Source organism: Stegostoma tigrinum, chromosome 9 (genome assembly GCF_030684315.1).
Source record: "Stegostoma tigrinum isolate sSteTig4 chromosome 9, sSteTig4.hap1, whole genome shotgun sequence".
Taxonomy (NCBI): domain Eukaryota; kingdom Metazoa; phylum Chordata; class Chondrichthyes; order Orectolobiformes; family Stegostomatidae; genus Stegostoma; species Stegostoma tigrinum.
The window spans coordinates 95,773,504-95,795,551 of NC_081362.1; the positions used below are offsets into that span (position 1 = coordinate 95,773,504).

The window sequence follows — 22,048 nt, forward strand, 5'->3', positions numbered from 1 at the left end:
GGTGAGCTCTGGGATAGAGCTTCAACGTTAACAACCTTAGCTTATTTGCCAGCCTTACAAGAACCATGGTGCTTAATTTTGTAAATATTACACCCTTCCAGACTGTGGGAATTGCTGCTAAGGATTTATAACATAGGAAAAGCTAGTATGCGCTACACAAGACCAAATCCCAGTGTCGTGCTCTCTCCCTAAAATCTTAGAGCATTCTCTGCTGCTGATCTACCATTTCCTAGAATAACGTAATCGTCTTGTCATACAGTAATCAAAATGTCCATTCTAAATGCTGCTTCTTGCTCTTAATGACCATTGAGGCTGCACAAATTATTTTAACCCCATTCAACTGCCAGAATGTTTTTCAATCCTTCTGACATTTAACTCCAGAGGGAGTGATGATGTAATTGTTTTGCCACGGGGTGAGTAATCCCAAACAGCATATTAATGCTCTGGGAATGTGGGTTTAAATTTCACCTTGATAGATGGTGAAATTTTAATCAATAAATCTGGAATTAATAGTAAGTCCGTTGGTGATTATGAAGTTATTGTTAATTGTCTATCTGGCTCATCATCTTCCAGTTAGGCAAGCAAATCTGCCATCGTCACCTCGTCTGGCTTACATGAGACCCCAGACCCTCAGAAAACTGACTGTTCAATAACACCAGATGAGCCAGTCAGAATCAAAGAAGGGGCTGGAAATGGAGATGACATGCACAGCCCTGTCAAACCTCAAAAGTTCTCATTGTTAATGCCTCAGACAACACCATCACTATTGTCCCACAGGCAGGATAAGCCCAGCAAAGGTGGTAACATAGTAGCATATAGTCAGGAGGGAGCTACCCTGCCAATCTTCAATATTGACTCTGGGCCCCATGAGATGTCTTGGCACTTGCTCAGTAGTAAGCTGCTCAGTGACATCCAGTTTGGGTTCCACCAGGGCCACTCAGCCCCAGACCTTATCACAGCCACTGCTCCCACAGCAAGACCCGGATCAGTCCCAGTCCTCAGCAGTGCTTGTATCTTTGCCTAAAATGATAACTGAGTGTGGAAGAACCATCTTTCACAGCTCTCCTGCCTCCTGGGACTGCAGAACTGAAGGTTGTTTTCATGCTGACCTTGCACAGTGCTATTGGTTTTGATGAGTTACCTATTAATACACCACATCCTCTTTATATATTTGTTTATAAGATATTAATTTGTTGCCTTGTCTAGTGTCATTAGCTTGCTGTATTGAACACATGTAATTCTTAGACTTCATACCTTGGTAAAGTGAGAAACTAGACACTAATTTTTATTTTTCTCTAAGAAAAAGGATTTATTTACCCAATGCTGTGGTGAAATATATTTGCCGCCTACAACCACCCCAGTGTCCCATCAATCTCTATCAATGCATTAGGGACTTAATTAAATCATGCTCTTCGTTAATATAATTAACATTGCATTAACAATTTCTTGGTTACCCTGCTCTGTCTTGATGCAGTACAAAACAGCAAGTCTTAAAATGGGATGCTTGTCACGTTTGGGACTTTGAGATTTACTCTTTGAAGAGGTGGGGAGGAGGAATGTTGAGCAGATTGCAAAAGATCCCTGAGTCATTGCTCGGTGTTTGTATTCATCATGACCATCGTACCAGAAATGCAGGCTTTGTTCTTGCATGCTGCTGTAACAGCCCAACATTTGGAAATGAGGAACAGGGAATGTTAAACACTGCTTTAACTATCCTAATATTATAAACTTAAGCAATACGAGCAGGAGTAGGCCCTCTTGTTCCTTGCGCCTGCTCCACTCTTTGATGAGAGGTTGCACACTATTTCTATCGCTTTCGATTCCCTTAATTTCTCAAACTGCCAATCTCTGATCTGAAGGTATTAAGTGGCTAAGCAGTGCCGGTCCTGGGAGCGGAGAGTTCCAAAAACTTGCAGTCCTTTTGAATGATCTTGTTCCCTTGTCTCCTAGCCTGTTGGGAATGGAAACAATTGACTCTACTGGCCTTAAAGCTAAAGTTCCTTTAACTTTATTCCTCGTCTTGTTCTGTTCCATTAGTACTTCTGTCTGTTCTGTCAATTGTACTTTTCATTCTCTAGTAAATAAGCATTTGGTTCATTTGCATTTCTTGCGTAAGGATCTTTAGTTATCTAAAGTTCATTAACTTGTCCTGCACTACTGCATGTTGTGTTGATTTGACCCTGAGTCCCTACAGATTTGCATATTGCAGATTGTCAGTTCCACATTTCTCACTGCATGCTCATGGGCATTTTGAATGTTACACTATTATTTGCTCTTTACTGTGAGGCAATTCAGTTCTGGTTCTTTCTCCTTGTTGTATTCTCCGATGTCTCTTTTCTGTAGCCCTTTCCCTGCTGAAGTTAAACCCTTCCTGTTCACACAGTGTAAGCAGCTGGATCATGGGTTTAGACAGTGATTGTAGAATATCACAGAACAGGCATGATCTGGTGTAAGGTACTTGACAGATACTTGACCCTTAAATGTTCTATTTACAGACTTCTAGCAGACATCTAATAAGTCTTATGAAAGACTGTCAGCTAAAGTTGTACCTTATGCAATTGTTGGCTGGTTATCCAGCTCAGACAACACTAGGTTACAGTCCAACCTGGTGTTGTGTGACTTCTGGCTTTGCCCAATTCCAGCACCAGCATCTCCACATTAGGTCATTCAGCTGGTGAACATGTTAACTGAGCCTTGGGAGGAAAATGGGGTGAGCAGACAGGGAACCTAATTTACAAGACGAGACTAGTGGTGTCCCACGGAGATGTATGTTGAGGCCTCAGCTATTCACCTATTCTCTAAAGGGGGCAGATAATAATGTAGAAAGCTACAATTCAAAACATGCTGATGACACAAACAGTGGTGGCAGTCACAGAGATAGACACTTTGAATAAACAAGAAATATTTGTGTATCTGGGGCAAAGGGATTTTAATGCCAGCAAGTGTGCTAACAGTTTGGAGCTAAATTGAATCAAAGTTATGAAAACCTGAAGTGATGACAGTTCAGACAGACTTGGAGCAAGGCACCATATCAAAGCCAGGATTCTATAGCCTTTGATGGAGTGCAGTATGTTATCATGACCACAATGAGATCTGAATTACAAATGTTAAATTATGTGGAGAGAATATATAAACTGGGGTTGTATTTTCTGGTTCTTAGAAGGTTACAGGGCTGTTTCGTCGACACTGGGATTGCAAGACTGATACATGAGGACATATTGAATCAATAAAATTGCATTCTCTGAAGTTTGGAAGAATGGAGGGGACGGGGTCTCATAGAAGTCTATAAAATTCTGACAGGCCTGGACAGGTTAGGTGAAGAAGGGGTATTCTCAGTGAATGAGGAGCTCAGAGCCAGAGGCCACAGCCTAAAGATATAGGGTAGACTATTTAGAACTGATATGAGGAGAAATAACTTCACCCAGAGAGTGGAGAGCCTGTGGAGTTTTGTGCAATGGGAAGCAGCTGAGTCCAAAACACTTCAAGAAGAAGTTGGATATACGGGATCAAAGGATATGGAGAAAAAACAGGAACAGGCTATAGAGTTGGATAATAAGCTGTCATTGTAATGAATGGCAAAGCAGGGCTAAATGGCCTACTCAGAGGTAGTAAGAACTGCCAATGCTGGGAGTCAGAGATAACATGGTGTGGAGCTGGAGGAACACAGCAGGCCAGGCAGCATCAGAGGAGCAGGAAAGTTGACGGTTTGGGTTAGGACCCTTCTCCTCCTGCTTCTATTTTCTATGTTTTACAGTGGATCTACAGAATTGGATAGGAGAACAGGCCTAAAGCAGCTAAATGAAATAAAGATACAAAAATTTAGTGAATAATTAGCAGTCAGGTAGGATCGGGTAACATCAAAGTTAATGTTTTGAGTCAGTGTTTTTCAGATTTTCAGCAACTGCAGCATTTTGCTTTTGCAGGCATCATCCCGAACCTGTGTAGAGGTCATGTAATCTAGCCAAATATTGAACATAGCATCTAAGATTACGAGGATGGGCTCCAATTTCTCAGGCTCTTCCTTACGGAGGTGAAATGCTTCTTTAAGTGTCAGAAGTCGCACATCACCAGGTTATAGTCCAACAGGTTTATGTGAAATTCCAAGCTTTTGGTGTGCTGCTCCTTTGTCAGGTGAACTGGAGGAAGCATACAGGCACACTCCACCTCACCTGTAACTTGGCGTATTGTGACTTCTGACTTTGTCGACCCCAGTCCAACACTGACCCCTCCACATCATTTATTTTAAGTATAGTTACCTGTTTGAACAAAGCAAATATTTTGAGTTCTCCACAGTGTTGATTGTCTTCCAGTTTTCTAGATCCTTCATCATTTTCGTAACCCCTTTCCAGGGCAGATATTCACCATCTACCCCTGAGATTTCTGGATTTTTTTTCCAATCCTGATTGTCTGTTAGCACACAGTTAACTTATAGCAGATACACGTTCCAAAAACACACAGAGATCTCAATATGGTTTAGTTTTTGAGAGCTCCTGTTCCAATCTGAATGATAAAGATGATGACTACTTCTAATGATCAACATAGGACAAGATTCTCATAGCAAGGTTTCTCTAGAAGGAATTTGGAGGGATAATCCAATCTTTCAACTTTGCAATTTGTCATAGGAAGCTTTTTATTTGTTGGGCCATTGATGGATACTGTTTGCATGTGATGCACAGAAAGAGGCCAGGTATTAACAATTGAGTAGAAGTAGTAGGAACTGCACATGCTGAAGAATCTGAGATAACAAGGTGTAGAGCTGGATGAACACAGCAGGCCAAGCAGCATCAGAGGAGCAGGAAAGCTGATGTTTCAGGTCTGGACCCTTCAGATGCTGCTTGGCCTGCTGTGTTCATCCAGCTCTACACCTTGTTATCTCAATCATTGAATAGATTTTTGTACACTTACACCCAGGCCTCCAAGCTCTGTGGAAGCCCCACTTGCTCCTGAGGTGTGCATAATAGCTCTGAACAAGTTGATTAGAAAAGGTGGAAGTTTTTTTAAAATCTGAAATGTGTCCCTAGTGAATGGCATAGAACACAGCTCAGCAGTTATGGATTGGATCGGTGCTTCACTGTCTGACTGGTCCCTGGATTGCTGTTTGATGGTTTCATGATGGCACTGACTTTAACAAGTTAGTATAACTAAGTCAAGTCAGTCATATACCGATCAATAAATAAAAATTCCGAACTGAATATAATTTAATTTGGCAGAGAGTGAAAAAACTCAGCACTGTTTCAGTCCTGGTTCCAGGCTATTCCACAGGAACTTGTTCATATTGATGTTTTGTCCTTGCACGCTGCGAGGGGACATTGGGATCAGGGATTGGTCTCTTGGAGTTTGGCTGTTGCATTGAACAATCTGAACTTGATGAGCCTGAAGAGTGACGTCAGGTCGTTGTCTATAGTCCTCCTCGATAGCCCTTGCATGTGTAAGTGCCTGAGGGAGGTGTCTGCACTCTTTACTACCTGATGCCATCATTGGCCTGGACACTGTCACTGAAACTGATCCCTTGCTGGTCAACCAAGCTCCATACCATCATAATGTGTACCAGGAGCTGCAGCTAAATGACCCTCAGCAGCTATGGACAGAACAACTGAAGATCAGTGCTGAGTTGTGAATCACGTTGAAAGGTTAAACCAAAGTGCCAAGTGCGTTAGATGCCTTGATCCAAAGCTGGAACAGAGCAAACTCTGATCAGAGAAGCTACGAAGTAAGGAAGTTTAGTGACTGTACACTAAGCAATGCTGAAAGGTTTGCACCTGTCAGAATTTGTAGTTTATTTACAGAGCTGTCTCACCCGGAGATTGAATTACTGAGAGGGGTGAGGATGGCTCACCCTGTACTGGAGGTCAACTGTAACTGAGCAACCCTTTCTCTGTGATCATTGGTAGGTGTAATCTAATGTTCTCAGCTGCTGTAAATGAATTTGCTCATTGTCTTTAAGTCTAACCTGTTGTGCCTTGAACTGAATTTTAAATTACTAGTTGTTAAATGTTGTCAAACCAGTTTAGTGTGTAAAAATTAAACTCTTCAATTATTTATGAAACATAATAAAATAATCTCAATCAGTACCTGGTCCTAGGATCATGGTGATGCCTTGGTTTGAGAGTTTTTTCAGGGGATTCCTCCACCACCATCACCTTTTACTTGTTTTGTTTTCTTCCCTGCTCTCTAGTCTTCAATCTGACAATGTGTCAATAGCTGTCATCTACCATGAGCTTATATAGCAATGATCTACATCAGCAAAGTCTCACAGGGCTCTGTGACTCTAGTAAAACATCCTGCACATTGCTTCCTCAAGCACTCACACATAATGGGATAAATCTGCCTCTGCTGTGCCAATAACCTCAGCTCTTGCAATACTCTTCAGGTTAGTTGTTACAACATTCACACTAACCATCCATGTGTCAACTTGATGTTGCCATGTGTCAACTTGATGTTGAGGTCTGATTGTACCAGGCGGAAGACCAGGAATAAGCCATTCAGTCTCTCAAGCCTGCTGTGATATTCTAGATCATGAGTAACCATCTCCCTCACTGCCATATTCCAGAGCTATTTCATACCCCTGGATGTCAATAGTAACTCAGAACCTGCCCCTGTAACCTCACATTTCCCATGGCGAATGCACTAAACCTGCACATACTTGGACAGTATGGGTCAATTTACCAGGGCTAGCCCATGTAAAACTGCAAGTCTTTTGACTGTGAGAGGAAACCAGGTCACCTGGTAACAGGTCTATTGTCCCTTCTTCAGAACCCTGAAGAAGATTTTAAGAACCTGAAACAGTAACTCTACTTTCTCACCAGTTTGTCCAGCAATTTCTACATTTGTTTCTGATTCCCACCATCCACACTTACTGAGTCATATAACACAGAAACAGACCCTTCAGTCCAAGCAGTCCATGTCCACTATAATCCCAAACTAAACTGGTCCCACCCACCTATGCTTGGCCTGTATCCCTACATACATTTCTTATTCATGTACTTATCCAAATGTCTTTGAAATGTTATAACTGTACCCACATCCACCATGTCCTCTGTAAGTGCATTTCACACACAAACCACTCTGTGTAAAAAGGAAAGTGGCCTCTCAGGTCTTTTTTAATTGTTTCTCTTCTCACCTTAAAAATATGGTCCCTTGTGTTGAAATCCCCCACCTTAGGGAAAAGACACCTGCTATCCACCTTATCTACACCCCTTATAATTTTGTAAACCTGTATAAGGTCACCTCTGAACCTTCTACACTCCAGTGAGGAAAAGGTCCCAGCCTGTTCACCTCTCCTTATAACTCAAATCCTCCATTCCTGACAACATCCTGGTAAATCTCTTCTGAACCCCCTCCAGCTTAATAATATCGTTAGTATAACAGGGAGACCAGAACTGGACACAATACTCCAGAAGAGGATTCATAACTTCAGTAAGGCATTTGATAACGTTCCCCATGGTAGGCTCATTCAGAAGGTCAGGAGGAATGGGACACAGGGGAACTTAGCTGCTTGGATACAGAATTGGCTGGCCAACAGAAGACAGCGAGTGGTAGTAGAAGGAAAATATTCTGCCTGGAAGTCAGTGGTGAGTGGGGTTCCACAGGGCTCTGTCCTTGGGCCTCTACTGTTTGTAATTTTTATTAATGACTTGGATGAGGGGATTGAAGGATGGGTCAGCAAGTTTGCAGACGACAGAAAGGTCGGAGGTGTCGTTGACAGTGTAGAGGGCTGTTGTAGGCTGCAGCGGGACATTGACAGGATGCAGAGATGGGCTGAGAGGTGGCAGATGGAGTTCAACCTGGATAAATGCGAGGTGATGCATTTTGGAAGGTCGAATTTGAAAGCTGAGTACAGGATTAAGGATAGGATTCTTGGCAGCGTGGAGGAACAGAGGGATCTTGGTGTGCAGATACATAGATCCCTTAAAATGGCCACCCAAGGGGACAGGGTTGTTAAGAAAGCATATGGTGTTTTGGCTTTCATTAACAGGGGGATTGAGTTTAAGAGTCGTGTGATCTTGTTGCAGCTCTATAAAACTTTGGTTAGACCGCACTTGGAATACTGCGTCCAGTTCTGGGCGCCCTATTATAGGAAAGATGTGGATGCTTTGGAGAGGGTTCAGAGGAGGTTTACCAGGATGCTGCCTGGACTGGAGGGCTTATCTTATGAAGAGAGGTTGACTGAGCTCGGTCTCTTTTCATTGGAGAAAAGGAGGAGGAGAGGGGACCTAATTGAGGTATACAAGATAATGAGAGGCATAGATAGAGTTGATAGCCAGAGACTATTTCCCAGGGCAGAAATGGCTAGCACGAGGGGTCATAGTTTTAAGTTGGTTGGTGGAAAGTATAGAGGGGATGTCAGAGGCAGGTTCTTTACGCAGAGAGTTGTGAGAGCATGGAATGCGTTGCCAGCAGCAGTTGTGGAAGCAAGGTCATTGTGGTCATTTAAGAGACTGCTGGACATGTATATGGTCACAGAAATTTGAGGGTGCATACATGAGGATCAATGGTCGGCACAACATTGTGGGCTGAAGGGCCTGTTCTGTGCTGTACTGTTCTATGTTCTATGTCCTATGTCCTATAACGCCATAGTTACCATAACATACAGAAACAGATCCTTCAGTCCATGCCAACTATAATCCCAAACTAAACTAGTCCCACCTGCCTGCTCCTGACCCATATTATTCCAAACCTTTCCTATTTGTGCACTTATCTAAATGTCCTTTCAATGTTGTAACTCCCCACATCCACCACTTCCTCAGGAATTTCATTCCACATGTGACCCACCCTCTGTGTAAAAAGATTTCCCCTCGGATTTTTTTTTAAATTCTCTGTCATCTCACCTTAAAAATATGTGCCCCCTAGTCTTAAAATCCCCCATACCAGGGGGAAAAAACACCTACCATTAATTGTATCTGTACCCCTCATGATTTTATAAGCTTCTATAAGGTCACCTCCCAATCTTCGGCGCTCCAGTTAAAAAAGTCTCAGCCTATCCAGCCTTTCGTTATAACTCAAACCTTCTGTAGCTGGCAACATCCTGGTAAATCTCTGTTGAACCCACTCCAGCTAAATAATACCATCCCCATAACTGGGCAACCAGAACTGGACACCATATTCCAGAAGAAGCCTCACCAATGTCATTTGCAACCTCATTCTCAACTCCTATATTCAAAGGACCGAGCAATGAAGGCAAGTGTGCCAAACATCTTATTAACCATCCTGTCTAGTTTTGATGTAAGCATCAAAGAATTATGTACCTGAACCTCTTTGGTTTTAGGTTTTCCAGGTGGTTGCCTAGATTGGAGTGTATTAATTGATAAGAAGACAAATTTGGATTATTTTTACTGGAGCATTAGAAGCTGAGAGGTGACCTGAGAAAAATGTTTAAAATTATCAGACTCATGAATAGGGTGGATGGTCAGAGTCTTTTTCCCAGGGTGGAAACATCAAATGCTAGTGGGGTTAAAATTGTATCGGAGATATTGGGAACTGCAAATGCTGGAGAATCCGAGATAACAAGGTGTAGAGCTGGATGAACACAGCAGGCCAAGCAGCATCAGAGGAGCACAAAAGCTGAGGTTTCAGGCCGAGACCCTTCATCAGAAAAGGGGGATGGGGAGAGGGTTCTAAAATAAATAGGGAGAGAGGGGGAGGTGCATCGAAGATGGATAGAGGAGAAGATAGGTGGAGAGGAGATAGACAAGTTAAAGGGGTGAGAATGGAGACTGTAGAGGTGAGTATAGGTGGGGAGGTAGGGAGGTGATAGGTGCAGTTTGAGGTGGGAGGAGGGGATAGGTGAGAGGAAGAACAAGTTAGGGAGGCGGGGATGAGCTGGGATGGTTTTGGGATGCAGTGGGGGGAGGGGAGGCTTTGAAGCTTGTGAAATCCACATTGATACCATTGGGCTGCAGGGTTCCTAAGTGGAATGTGGTATATCGCATCAGCTGTACCCATTGTGGTTTCCACTATTTTGGGGAAACCAAAGAGAGGCTTGGGTACGGCTTTGCAGAACACCTCCGCTCTGTTCGTAACAAACAACTGCACCTCCCAGTCGTGAACCAATTCAACTCCCCCTCCCATCCCTTAGACGACATGTCCATCCTGGGCCTCCTGCAGTGCCACGATGATGCCACTGGAAGGTTGCAGGAACAGCAACTCATATTCCACTTGGGAACGCTGCAGCCCAATGGTATCAATGTGGATTTCACAAGCTTCAAAATCTCCCCTCCCCCACTGCATCCCAAAACCAGCCCAGCTCGTCCCCACCTCCCTAACTTGTTCTTCCTCTCACCTATACCCTCCTGCCACCTCAAGCCGTACCTCCATTTCCTACCTCCTAACCTCATCCCGCCCTCTTGACCTGCTCGGACTGGCCTATCCCCTCCCTACCTCCCCACCAATACCTACCTCTGCAGTGTCCATTCCCGCCCCTTTAACTTGTCTGTCCCCTCTCCACCTATCTTCTCCTTTGTCCGTCTTCGATCTGCCTCCCCCTCTCTCCCTATTTATTGCAGAGTCCTCTCCCCATCCCCCTTTTCTGATGAAGGGTTGAGGCCCGAAACATCAGCTTTTGTGCTCCTGACATGTTGCTTGGCCTGCTGTGTTCATCCAGCTCCACGCTTTGTTATCTCAAATGCTAGTGAGTACAGGTTTAGGGTGAGAAGGGGAAAGATTAAAGGTGATATGGGACACGAGTTTTTTTACATAGGGTGGTAGGTGCTTGGAAGGAATTGCCAGGGGAGATGGTAGAAACAGGTATGATAGCAAGATTTAAGAGGATTTGGACAGGCACAAAAACAGGTAGGGAATCAATGGATACTGGCCGTGTGCAGCCACATGGAATTCACTTAAAATGGCATTGTGGTCAGGACAGTCATGGTGGGCCAAAGGGCCTGTTCCTGTGCTGTACTGTCTGATGTTCAATCAAGTGACTATCCATATGTTGGATCTTGCATTATAACTGAGGTCACCATGATATCTACTGAGGGTGAGCTGTACTCGACATTCAGAATCTCGCATCCAGGGGATGGAAGCATAGTTTCAACCCTATCATCAAATCCTCACAGGCTATAGCTGGGCTATGTGTTCAATAGAGGGTGGTGAAGGTGTTGTGGCCCTGTACTTTGACTCAGGACTCCAGAACTCTAGGCTAATGATCTGTGGACGAGTTCAAATCCTACCATGGCAGATGGTGAAATGTGAATTCAATTAAAACTGGAATTAAAAACTAATGTGAAGGTGACTGTGTACTCTCTTTGAGGTGGGAGGAGTGGATGGGTAGGAGAGAAGATGGACAGGTTGTGCCAGTTCAAGGAGGCGGGGATGAGAGGGAAGATTGGTCATGGGATGAGGCCATGGTTGGGAGATTTTGAAGCTGGTAGTGTCCACATTTAGGCCATCAGTCTGGAGGCTCCTGAGGTGGAATGTGAGGTGCTGCTTCTCCAGTTTGTGGGTGGTGTCATTGTGACACTGGAGGAGGCCCAGGATGGACATGTCACCCAGGGAGTGGGAGGGCGTGTTAAAATAGTTCACGACTGAAAGGTATTATTATTTGTTGTGAATCATTTCAGCTCCCCCTCCCACTCCCTGGGTGACATGTCCATCCTGGGCCTCCTCCAGTGCACAACGACACCACCCACAAACTGGAGGAGAAGCACCTCACATTCCACGCCAGGAGCCTCCAGACTGCTGGTCTAAACTTGGATATTACCAGCTTCAAAATCTCCCAACCACAGCCTCATCCCATGACCAAGCCTCCCTCCCATCCCTGCCTCCTTGATTTGACACAACTTGTCCATCTTGTCTCCTCTTACCTGCTCCTCCCACCTCACTGACCAATTTCTGATGAAGACTCTAGGCCCGAAATGTCAGCCTTCCAGCTCCTAAGATGCTTAGCCTGCTGCGTTCATCCAGCTCCACATTTTGTTATCCCACCACTGCCTACCTGCATTCACCTATCATCATCCCACCTACCTACCTTCCCCAGCCCCACCCTGTCCTCTTTCTTTATTTCTGAGCTCCCTTCCCACTCCCCATTTCTGAAGAAGGGCCCCAATCCAAAATGTCAACTTTCCTGCTCCCCTGATGCTACCTGGCCTGCTGTATTCCTCCAGTCCCACACTGTGTTATCTCTGACTCCAACATCAGCAGTTCTTAGTATGTCTGTATATGCTCTTGATTTTTTGTAAAAATTAATGGCTCAGTAACATCAAGGAAATCTGACATCATTTCATGTGTAAACCTCTCAGCCCATAATGCATCCTATCCTGCCAGTAATCAGCTTCACCCTTCCTGTGTTGTATAGCAGCCACGGTGACAGACAGCAGTGTAGGCTCACCATTTCAGATACTTGTTATATTTTCTGCAGTGTTCCCATCACCAGAGTTCTGCTTCCATCTGCTGGATGGAGCCTTAAACGAAACTTTGGATACTCAGGGCATGACCATCTCCTGGCCTGCTCACCTCCTGCTTCCTGACACAGGCTAGGATTGCCTGGAGATCCTGATAGGAGACATAATAGAGTTTTTGGAATTGGAAAATCTCTTGGAAGTAAGGCACTCTCTTCTGCAATATCACAACTGAAGCCAGTAGCAGCACTCGGATTGATAAATTGGAGAGGTCCAGGTCGAGTGAAGGGTGTGAGGGTGATCCTCAGGACCCCAGACCCTGGTGATCTCTATCTGGCATTAGTTTGTTCTTCCCCTTGGGGTCAGGTTCATTAGCTTGGACAGCTCATCTGTGACACAGAGTGACACCAATGGAGTAAGTTCAATTCCTGCGCCTCCTGAAATTACAAGGAAGGTCACACCTTCTCAACTTCACTTCCCACCTGAGGTGTGGTGACCCTCGGGTTAAACCACCACCTGTTGCCTCTTTCTAATGAGAGCGCAGCCCCTATGGGACGAAGATAGCTTTACAATACCCATCACTTACCATTGAGCCATCTACATTCTATCCGACAGGCTCGATTATGCTCTGTGCTCAATGTTCCAACCTGAAACAGTGAAATGTTTCAGAGAATTACATCCCAATTGTTCAGTAGGCCACTTCGCTTGAAGCAATGTGAACATCCACCATGTCCACCGAGGTGCATTTCTACAGAGGGGGGCTATACTTCATATGGGAGAATAGTGTAGAGAGAGCTTAATTCTGTATCTAACCACGCGTTATTCTTGTCCTGAGAGTGTTTGATGGGGACAGTGTAGAGAGAGCTTTACCCTGTATCTAACCCCGTGTTATGAAAACCGCAGAGTAAACAGCCCAGCACCATTGCAGTCCTAGTTCCAGGCTATTCCACAGAACTTGTTCATATTGATGTTTGTCCTTGCACGCTGCGAGGGGACATTGGGATCAGGGATTGGTCTCTTGGAGTTTGGCTGTTGCGCTGAATAAGCTGAATTTGATGAGCCTGAAGAGTGATGTCAGGTCGTTGTCCTATAGATAGTTCTCCTCGATAGCCCTTGCATGTGTAAGTGCCTGAGGGAGGTGTCTGCACTCTTTACTACCTGATGCCATCATTGGCCTGGACACTGTCACTGAAACTGATCCCTTGCTGGTCAACCAAGCTCCATACCGTCATAATGTGTACCAGGAGCTGCAGCTAAATGACCCTCAGCAGCTATGGACAGAACAACTGAAGATCAGTGCTGAGTTGTGATCACACTGAGGAGACCACTGGAGAGAGAAACTCAGTAGGCCTGGCAGTATCTGTGGTGAGAGAAACAGAATTCATATTTTACATCCAACAACGCATTTTCACTGCTGAAAGGTCTGAACTCCAGCGATTTTTGGTTTCCTTTACAATACATGATTTCTGGTTTTAATACTTTATCAGTGTTTCCTCTTATCATACATTGAAGGGTGTTTGTGTCAGCATTTAACTGGGTGGATCCCTCATCCCACAGAGATATTGTGCAGACAGATCGTCGAGTACAAATTACAACTGAACAACAGAATCTTTGGGTATGCATCATCTAGTGTCTGTTCCTGGATTTCTCCAACTCCCCATTCTTCTCCCTCTCTCCCCGTCACTCTCTATCGACACATTATCGTCTCTTTTTCCGTCTTTTCATCTCGTCCTTTTCTGCCTTGTCTTCCTGTCTCTGCTTTGTTCTCTCTGTCTTTGTGTATATCTTTGTCTTTTATCTCTCGGTTCTTCCTGACTGTCCAAATTCAATCTTTCACTCTGCCCTGTGTAGGTATCTATGCCTACCCGCAACTTTAACTCTCCAGAGGTATTCTTTCAACAGATTTCGGGATGCTGGAGTTCTGAACCAACCCTCACTTCCCTGAAGAGCTGTGAGGCTGTGTCTTGGGCTGTGACCTGTTTGGATAGTGGCAGTTTGGGGTGTTTGATTCTGAGCCAAAGCTCTCAGTCTCCATGTTCAATTCTCAATCTGCACCTAAGATGATGTTGCAAGTGGTGATTTATCAACTTTTCACTGAACTCATTTGAGTGCGCATGACAATAAAGCAAATGCAGTTCACACCATTGATTGGTATGAGGCCAGCTTACAGCCAGCAGCTTAAGCTGAAATATCTCTGACCAACCCCAGGTACTCCCCTCCCCTTCCCATACTCAGTTTATTACTTGGAGAATTAAGCCAGAGGGACTCATCAGATTTTCAACTGGTATTTTGTTCAATGAGCTAGGTATGGCATAGACTACCAACTGGTGAAGGGTTGGTGGGAGGAGGGAAATGGTTGAGTGCTGTTTCGCCAATGAGTCCCACAAGACCTGACTTATATCAGCATTGGTGATAATGGGAGCTGCAGATGCTGGAGAATACAAGATAACAAAGTGTGGAGCTGGATGAACACAGCAGGCCAAGCAGCATCAGAGGAGCACAAAAGCTGACTTTTCGGGCCTAGACCCTTCATCAGAGAGGAGCAGCTTTTCATGCTGTGGTATAAAGTGCTGTCTGGAATTTGGCATACTTCCACCAGGTGCTATCTCCATCCCCTTTTCTGAAGAAGGGTCTAGGCCCAAGACGTCAGCTTTTGTGCTCCTGAGATGCTGCTTGGCCTGCTGTGTTCATCCAGCTTCACACTTTGTTATCTTATATCAGCATTGCCTGAGTTTCCCCTCCCACTCGGGGACAGTGCACCCAGTGGCCTTCCCATAGCTTTGATCCCAGGTGACAGCAATACTGAACAAGTCAGATCTCCGTGTGATAATCAGCTGGAAAAATCTTTTATCTTTTATTTTAGTTTTTCTTTTAGTTCATGTTTTGCAGTCGATTGCCACAATGATTAGTCACTGAAATATACACAGATAAGGCTGCAGATAGATTTAAGACGGATGTCAGAGGCAGGTGCTTTACTCAGAGAGTGGTAAGGGTGTGGAACGCCCTGCCTGCCAATGTAGTTAACTCAGCCACATTAGGGGCATTTAAACAGTCCTTGAATAAGCAGATGGATAATGATGGGATAGTGTAGGGGGAGGGGCTTAGATTAGTTCACAGGTCGGTGCAACATCGAGGGCTGAAGGGCTTGTTCTGCGCTGTGTTGTTCTATGTTCTATGTTCTATGTTTATTGTTCTATGTTCTTTAACAACAGAAGTCAAGCTTTTTATACAGAAGGGAAAGAAAGAAAAAAAAAACAGGCAACACTACAGGAGAGAAAAGTATGTTCAAAAGATCTTAGCATAAACATCCAAATGGAGCTCAAGTTGTTTCCTAGCCCTATCTGTTTCTGAGACACAGAGACACAGACCTGTCTCAGTGTGCTATATCTGATGAAGGGTCTAGGCCCGCAACTTTCCTGTGCCTCTGATGCTGCTTGGCCTGCTGTGTTCATCCAGCTCCACATTTCGTTATCTCTGATTCTCCAGCAACTGCAGTTCCTACTATGTCTGATGCCATATCTATAACTTGTTTCCTAACACTATCTGCTCCTGAGACACAGAGACACAGGCCTGTCTCAGCATGCTATATCTGCTTAACCGACACTTTCTAGTTTCCTTTTCATGGACATTGGACACATTTCTCCGATTATTTACTGAGATCAACGGCATAAACCTTTCATTATTCTGTTGTTGTAAACACTTCCACCTCAAACAATCTGCAGATTTTGATCAAAGCTCTCCTGGCTTGCAATCTCCACAGACTAGAATCTACATCTGCTGCTCCAAACTGAGCTAAAATACTTGGTTGCCCTGTTCAGAGAAAATCTATTATAAAGTCATAGAGTAATACACCATGGAAACATGCCCTTCGACCCAAAACTGGGCCATGCTGACCATGGTAACCACTCAGCTAATTCCAATCACCTGCATTTGGCCCATATCCCTCTGAATGCTTCCCATCCATATGCTAATCAAGTTTTTTCTTAAATGTTGCTATTGTACCTGCCTCAGCCACTTTCTCTGGCAGCTCATTCCACATACGCACCACTGTCAGTGTGAAGATATTGCCCTTCTTCTTAAATCTTACCCCTCTCACCTTAATCCTATGCCCTCTAGTTTTCAATTCCCCATCCCTGGAAAACAGACGATATCCATTCATCATATCTATGCCCTTCATGATTTTATACATGTCAATAACATCAACCCTCATTCTCCTATGTACCAAGGAATAAAGCCCTATCCTGACCAATCACTCCTTATAACTCAGGGCTACCAGACCTGACAACATCCTCATAAATCTTCTTTGCCTACTTTCCAGTTTAACTGTGTCTTTCCTATAACAGGGTGACCAAAACTGTACACAATTCTCTAGGCGCAGCCTCACCAATGATGGAAACAACTGTAACATAATGTCCCAACTCCTATGCTCAATGCCTTGACCGATGAAGGCCAGCATGCTAAATTCCTTCTTCACTGCTCTATCTACCTGTGTCGCTGCCTTCAATGAAATATGTACTTGTACTCCTAGGTTCCACAACTCGCCCCGGGACCTTACCATTCACTGTATAAGTCCTATCTTGGTTTGACTTTCCAAAGTGCAACACCTCACACAGGTATCTGTACTGAATTGTATTTGCTGGTCCTCAGCCCCTTCCCCATCTGATCAAGATCCCTCTTTAATTTTTGATAACCTTCCTCACTATCAACAATATCTCCTATCTTTGTTTCATCATCAAACTTACTAATCATGCCTTGTACATTCACATCCAGATCATTTATGTAAGTAACAAATAACCCTATCTTCCTCTAAACTCAACCTTCTGTTTTGTAAAGACCGCAACAGTTTGTTTAGCTTTAATTTTGGTCATGAGCTGAATTGGAAACAGGACTGACCGGCACGGTGGCTCAGTGGTTTAGCACTGCTGCCTCACAGCACCAAGGACCCAGATTTGATTCCACCCTCGGTCGACTGTCTTTATGGAGTTTGCACATTCTCCCCATGTCTGTGTGGGTTTCCTCCGCGTGCTTCAGTTTCCTTCCACAGTCCAAAGATGTGCACATTAGGTGAATTGGCTATGCCAAATTGCCCACGGTTAGGTGGATTAGCCACGGAAAATGCAGAGCAGGGTAGGCGGGTGGTGGTGGGTGGGGGGGGGCAGCGTTTGCGGGCGGGATGGGTCTCAGACTGGGGACTTGTTGGGCTGGCCCTAGTTCTAGCCTGGAGGTGTCAAATGTTAAACAATTTCCTACTCATCCTACAGAGCAACTTCACATTTTCCGACATTAACTCTGTTTGCCCACTTTTCACCCACTTATGTAACCTATCAATATCTTTCTGTAAGCTGTCTGCATCCCTCTAACAACTTCTGTTTTTGTCTAAAGTACATTCACTTCCTTCCTCTCAGTCATTAGTGTAAACTGTAAATAATTGCAGTTCCAGCACCAATCCCTGTGGAACTCTACAGAAACACTTACCCATTCCCCATACAATTGAAACCTCCATTCCTATTTCATTCCCACATGTTTTGCTCCCGTCCTGTGCAGCAGAGCTAACTGTGGTCTAACAGATTTGGCTGTTGCTGTTTTCCCCTGAGAGGCCATTCTGCTCAAAACTGGCCAAATTGGTTTATCTGTTTCTCAGGGGAATGGCAACAGGGAATTCCTGCTGTGCCTGCCTGGTCCTCTGACACTGCCTGGTGTTCACTCATTCCCTTTCCGCCAGTGGAGTGTTAGCTTGCAGTGTGACCACCTCTCTGTACTATCCGCCTTTGTGGATGCTCCACAGTATCTCCTGCCTCCCCTTCAGCTCTGAATTCCAGGATTGCGGCATCCTGGGCACACGCTGTTCCCAGCCACTGGGAACGTTCCCGGCTTCCCACAGGGAGCAAGAGGAGCCCACCATGGTTCAGAACTCTGCTTTAAAATTAAATAAAATTCATGACTTGAGGACCTCTGCACGATTGTCCTTAGAAAGCATAATCCTGAAATAAAGACCTTATAATCTTTAAATGATAAAAGTGGTAAAATGACTTCACAGTCTTTCTCACGCCATCAGCCCGGAGTCATATTTAAAATCCCGACATCGCATCAGGAGTTCTGTCTTTGGAATTGGTGAAGACTCGCTTCATTCTGCTCTACTCCCACTGCTACTCCCTCTGGGCCTTGCACCTCAGGCTTCTATCAGGGTGCTCCACAGCTGCTGTCCAACCTCAGATTCACTTCTCTTGCTGCTTCAACTGGTTTCATCATGATGCTGACTGCAGGACACCTTCCCAGACTGCTTCATAAGAACGTGAGAAATGGGAGCAGGAGTAGGCTGTCTGGCCCATCGAGCCTGCTCCACCATTCAAGAAGATCATGGCTGATCTCCTTGTAGACTCAGCTCCACTCACCTACCCGCTCACCATAACCTTCAGTTCCTGTACTGTTCAAAAATCTGCCGATCTTTGCCTTCAAAACATTCAATGAGATATCCTCAACTGCTTCACTGGGCAGGGGATTCCACAGATTCACACCCCTTTGGGTGAAGATGTTACTCCTCAACCGAGTCCTAAACCTGCTCCCCCATATTTTCAGGCTATGCCCCCTAGTTCTAGTTTCATATGCCAGTGAAATAACCTCCCTGCTTCTATCTTATCTATTCCCTTCAAAATTTGATATTTTTCTATTAGATCCATCCTCATTCTCCTAAACTACAATAAGCGTAGTCCCAGTCTACTCAATCCCTCCTTATAAGGCAACCTTCTCAATTTTGGAATCAACCTAATGAAACCCCTCCTCACACCCTCCAGTATCAAGTAAGGCACCAAAACGGTACACAATACTCCAGGTGTGGTCTCACCAGCCTCCTATACAGCTGTAGCATAGCCTCCCTGTTTTAAACCCCATCCCTTTAACAATGAAGGACAATATTCCATCTGTCTTCTTAACTTGCAAATCAATTTTTTGTGATTTATGCACAAGGACACCCAGGTGCCTCTGCATGGCAGCATGCTGCAATTTTTCACCATTTACACAATAGTCCCTTTAGCTAATATTCTTACCAAAATGGATGACTTCACATTTATCAACATTGTATTCTATCTGCCAGATCCTGGCCCACTTATTTAGTTTCTCTACATCCCTCTGTAGACACTATGTCTCTGCACTCTTTGCTCTCAGACTCACTTTTGAGTTATGTGTGAATTTTGACACACTACACTTGGTCCCCAACTCTAAATCATCTCTGTAAATTGTAAACAATTACGGTCCCAACACTGTTCCCTGAGGCACACCACTAGCCACTCACCGCCAACCAGAAAAACACTCATTTCTCCCAACTTTTTGCATTCCATTAGTTACCCAATCGTCTATCTATGCTAATATATCGCCTGACACTTTGCATCTTTATCTGATGCAGCAGTCTTTTGTGTGGCATCTTGTCTGCCTTCCGGAAATCCAGATACACTATGCTCACCGTGCCCATAATGTCCTCAAAGAATTCTAGTAAATTAATTAAACATGACCTGCCATTCCTGAACCTATGCTGTGTCTGCCCAATGGGACAATTTATATCCAATTGTCCTGCTATTTCTTCTTTGATTATAGATTGAAGCATTCCTCCCATTAGAAAAGGGCCCTGACCCGAAACGTCAACTTTCCTGCTCCTCTGATGCTGCCTGGCCTGCTGTGTTCCTCCAGCTCCACAGTATGTTATCACTGACTCCAGCGTGAGTAGTTCTTACTATCTCTGCTGTCATCAATCCTCTTTGTTACTTCTTCAAAAGACTCAATCAAGTTAGTTTGACACCATTTCCCATGCACACAGCCATGTTGACAATTTGATGCACTGAATACCTTTATTGTGTGCTCAGTACTGTATGGTATCGATAATTTATAATGCGCACACAGCATTGCTTTTACTTTCAGGTATCAATTGCTGGTATTAGATTCTTTGCATGGTATAATTCAACAGATGTTAAACACCTGATAAGCACATATCATCGTGGTGGGTTTTCTGTTCTTCAATCAGAGTTCGAGAAAAAAAAACACATTTGAAAATGTGAAGATTGATATTGCAGTGATGCGTGCAACAGGTGTAGGGTAATCAACATTAGTTAACGCACTGAGAGACATGGATATCAATGATAAAGATGCAGCTCCCATTGATGTTGTAGAAGCCACAATGGAACCCAAATACTATGCACACCCCACTGTACCCAACATGATGTGCTGGGACTCCCACAGAATCAGCTCAGTTAACTTTGAAGTTAAGAAGTTCCTCAAAGAGACCAAGTTTTCAGCTTTCGACTTTAGTTTAATTGTTTCTGATCTCTGCTTCAGAGAAGAAGATGAAATCCTGGCCAAAGCGATGAAGAAGCCAGGTAAACTGATCTTCTTTGAGCGTTCAAAGATTGACCAATCTCTCTCATCTGAGGGAAAGAAACACCTTTACAGCAAAGAACGAGTTCTTCAGAAAATCAGGAATTATTGTTCTAACTCATTGGTCACAATGGGTATGAAAGATGAACATGTCTTTCTCATATCATGTGACAATCTGGATAAGTGTGAATTCCCTAAATTATGCCGTGCTTTCGACGCTGTCCTACCAGAAACAAAGAAGAATGTGTTTTTTGCTGTCTCTACCAAAGAGACCCATAGATGTTATTGAAAAGAAACAGGAAGGCCTGAAGATATTCATGAATGAGATTGCTGCAGCCTCTGCAGGCTGTGGTGCCATTCCTATTGCAGAGGTATCCTATGTCTGTGACCTGGCCCTGATTTCCTCCACACTGCTGTTCATGCATACAGTTCTGTGTCTGAATGTCTCTGCAATGAAAAGGCTGACTCTGTTGGGTGGGAAGATCTGTGACTGACCTGCAAGCTAACATTGAGGACACATGAATGTTTGGAGAGATGAATCCAAAACTTGGTGTGGAGGTTACTGATGCAGAACACCACCACCATCACGTCCCAGTCTTTGGCATAATCTTTGGGATAACCTCATCTTCTTATGTAACCTGCACCATACTGACTCAGGCACTAAAGGATATGTTGAAAACTGCAAAAACAGTCCTTAAGAATGCCAAACGGTCTTGTTTAAATCATCTGCACCAGGCAAGGAGAAACAGGAATACATAATATACTGCTGTTGCAGACATATCGCAGTTAATCCCTGTCCTCACTACTTGCTCCTCACCATTCTGAGTCCCTGTTACTCATCATTCTTGGTGTTTGCGCTCAGAAACAGTTAGAGGCACTGGCTACTGCAAAGACTACAGGACCTGAACAAAATCATCAACAAAGCCTTCACAGCATGAACTCAGTCCATCTTCTTCTATTTTGAAAAAATTCTAAACCCCGTGATATTAATAATCACAACATATGCAAAACACCACGAGTCCTTCACTGATCAAATATTAAAATCCATTTTTCTTCTCTCTATAGGCTCAGTTTTCAAATGTTAAAAACCATCTAACATTCCTCCCTCCCTCTTCTGAACTGGAGTCGGATCAACTTGGCAGAGATTTCATTTGCAATATGTGAGCAATGCAAGCAACAGACTATAGACTCACGTGTAGGAGGTCCATTGGTCACTGGGAATAACACTGTTTTGGGGTGTACCTAATGCTGTGTTCAGAGATATACACTCCATATTGCTGCCTTAATGTGAAACATGTCCACATCCTACCCGACGTCCACAGGTGCATCATGTTCCTGCTCTTGTAGTCACT

At 44.2% G+C, this 22,048-nt stretch overlaps 1 protein-coding gene across 1 annotated transcript in view; it reads left to right on the forward strand.

Moving 5' to 3' along the window:
• LOC125454737 (uncharacterized) overlaps nt 1-22,048 on the forward strand; it is a 64,300-nt gene that overhangs the window by 31,820 nt on the left and 10,432 nt on the right. The window contains exons 7-8 of the mRNA XM_059648861.1: nt 578-915; nt 20,658-20,830. Coding sequence (XP_059504844.1) covers nt 578-915; nt 20,658-20,830 — 511 coding nt within the window. The remainder of the gene's footprint in view (nt 1-577; nt 916-20,657; nt 20,831-22,048) is intronic.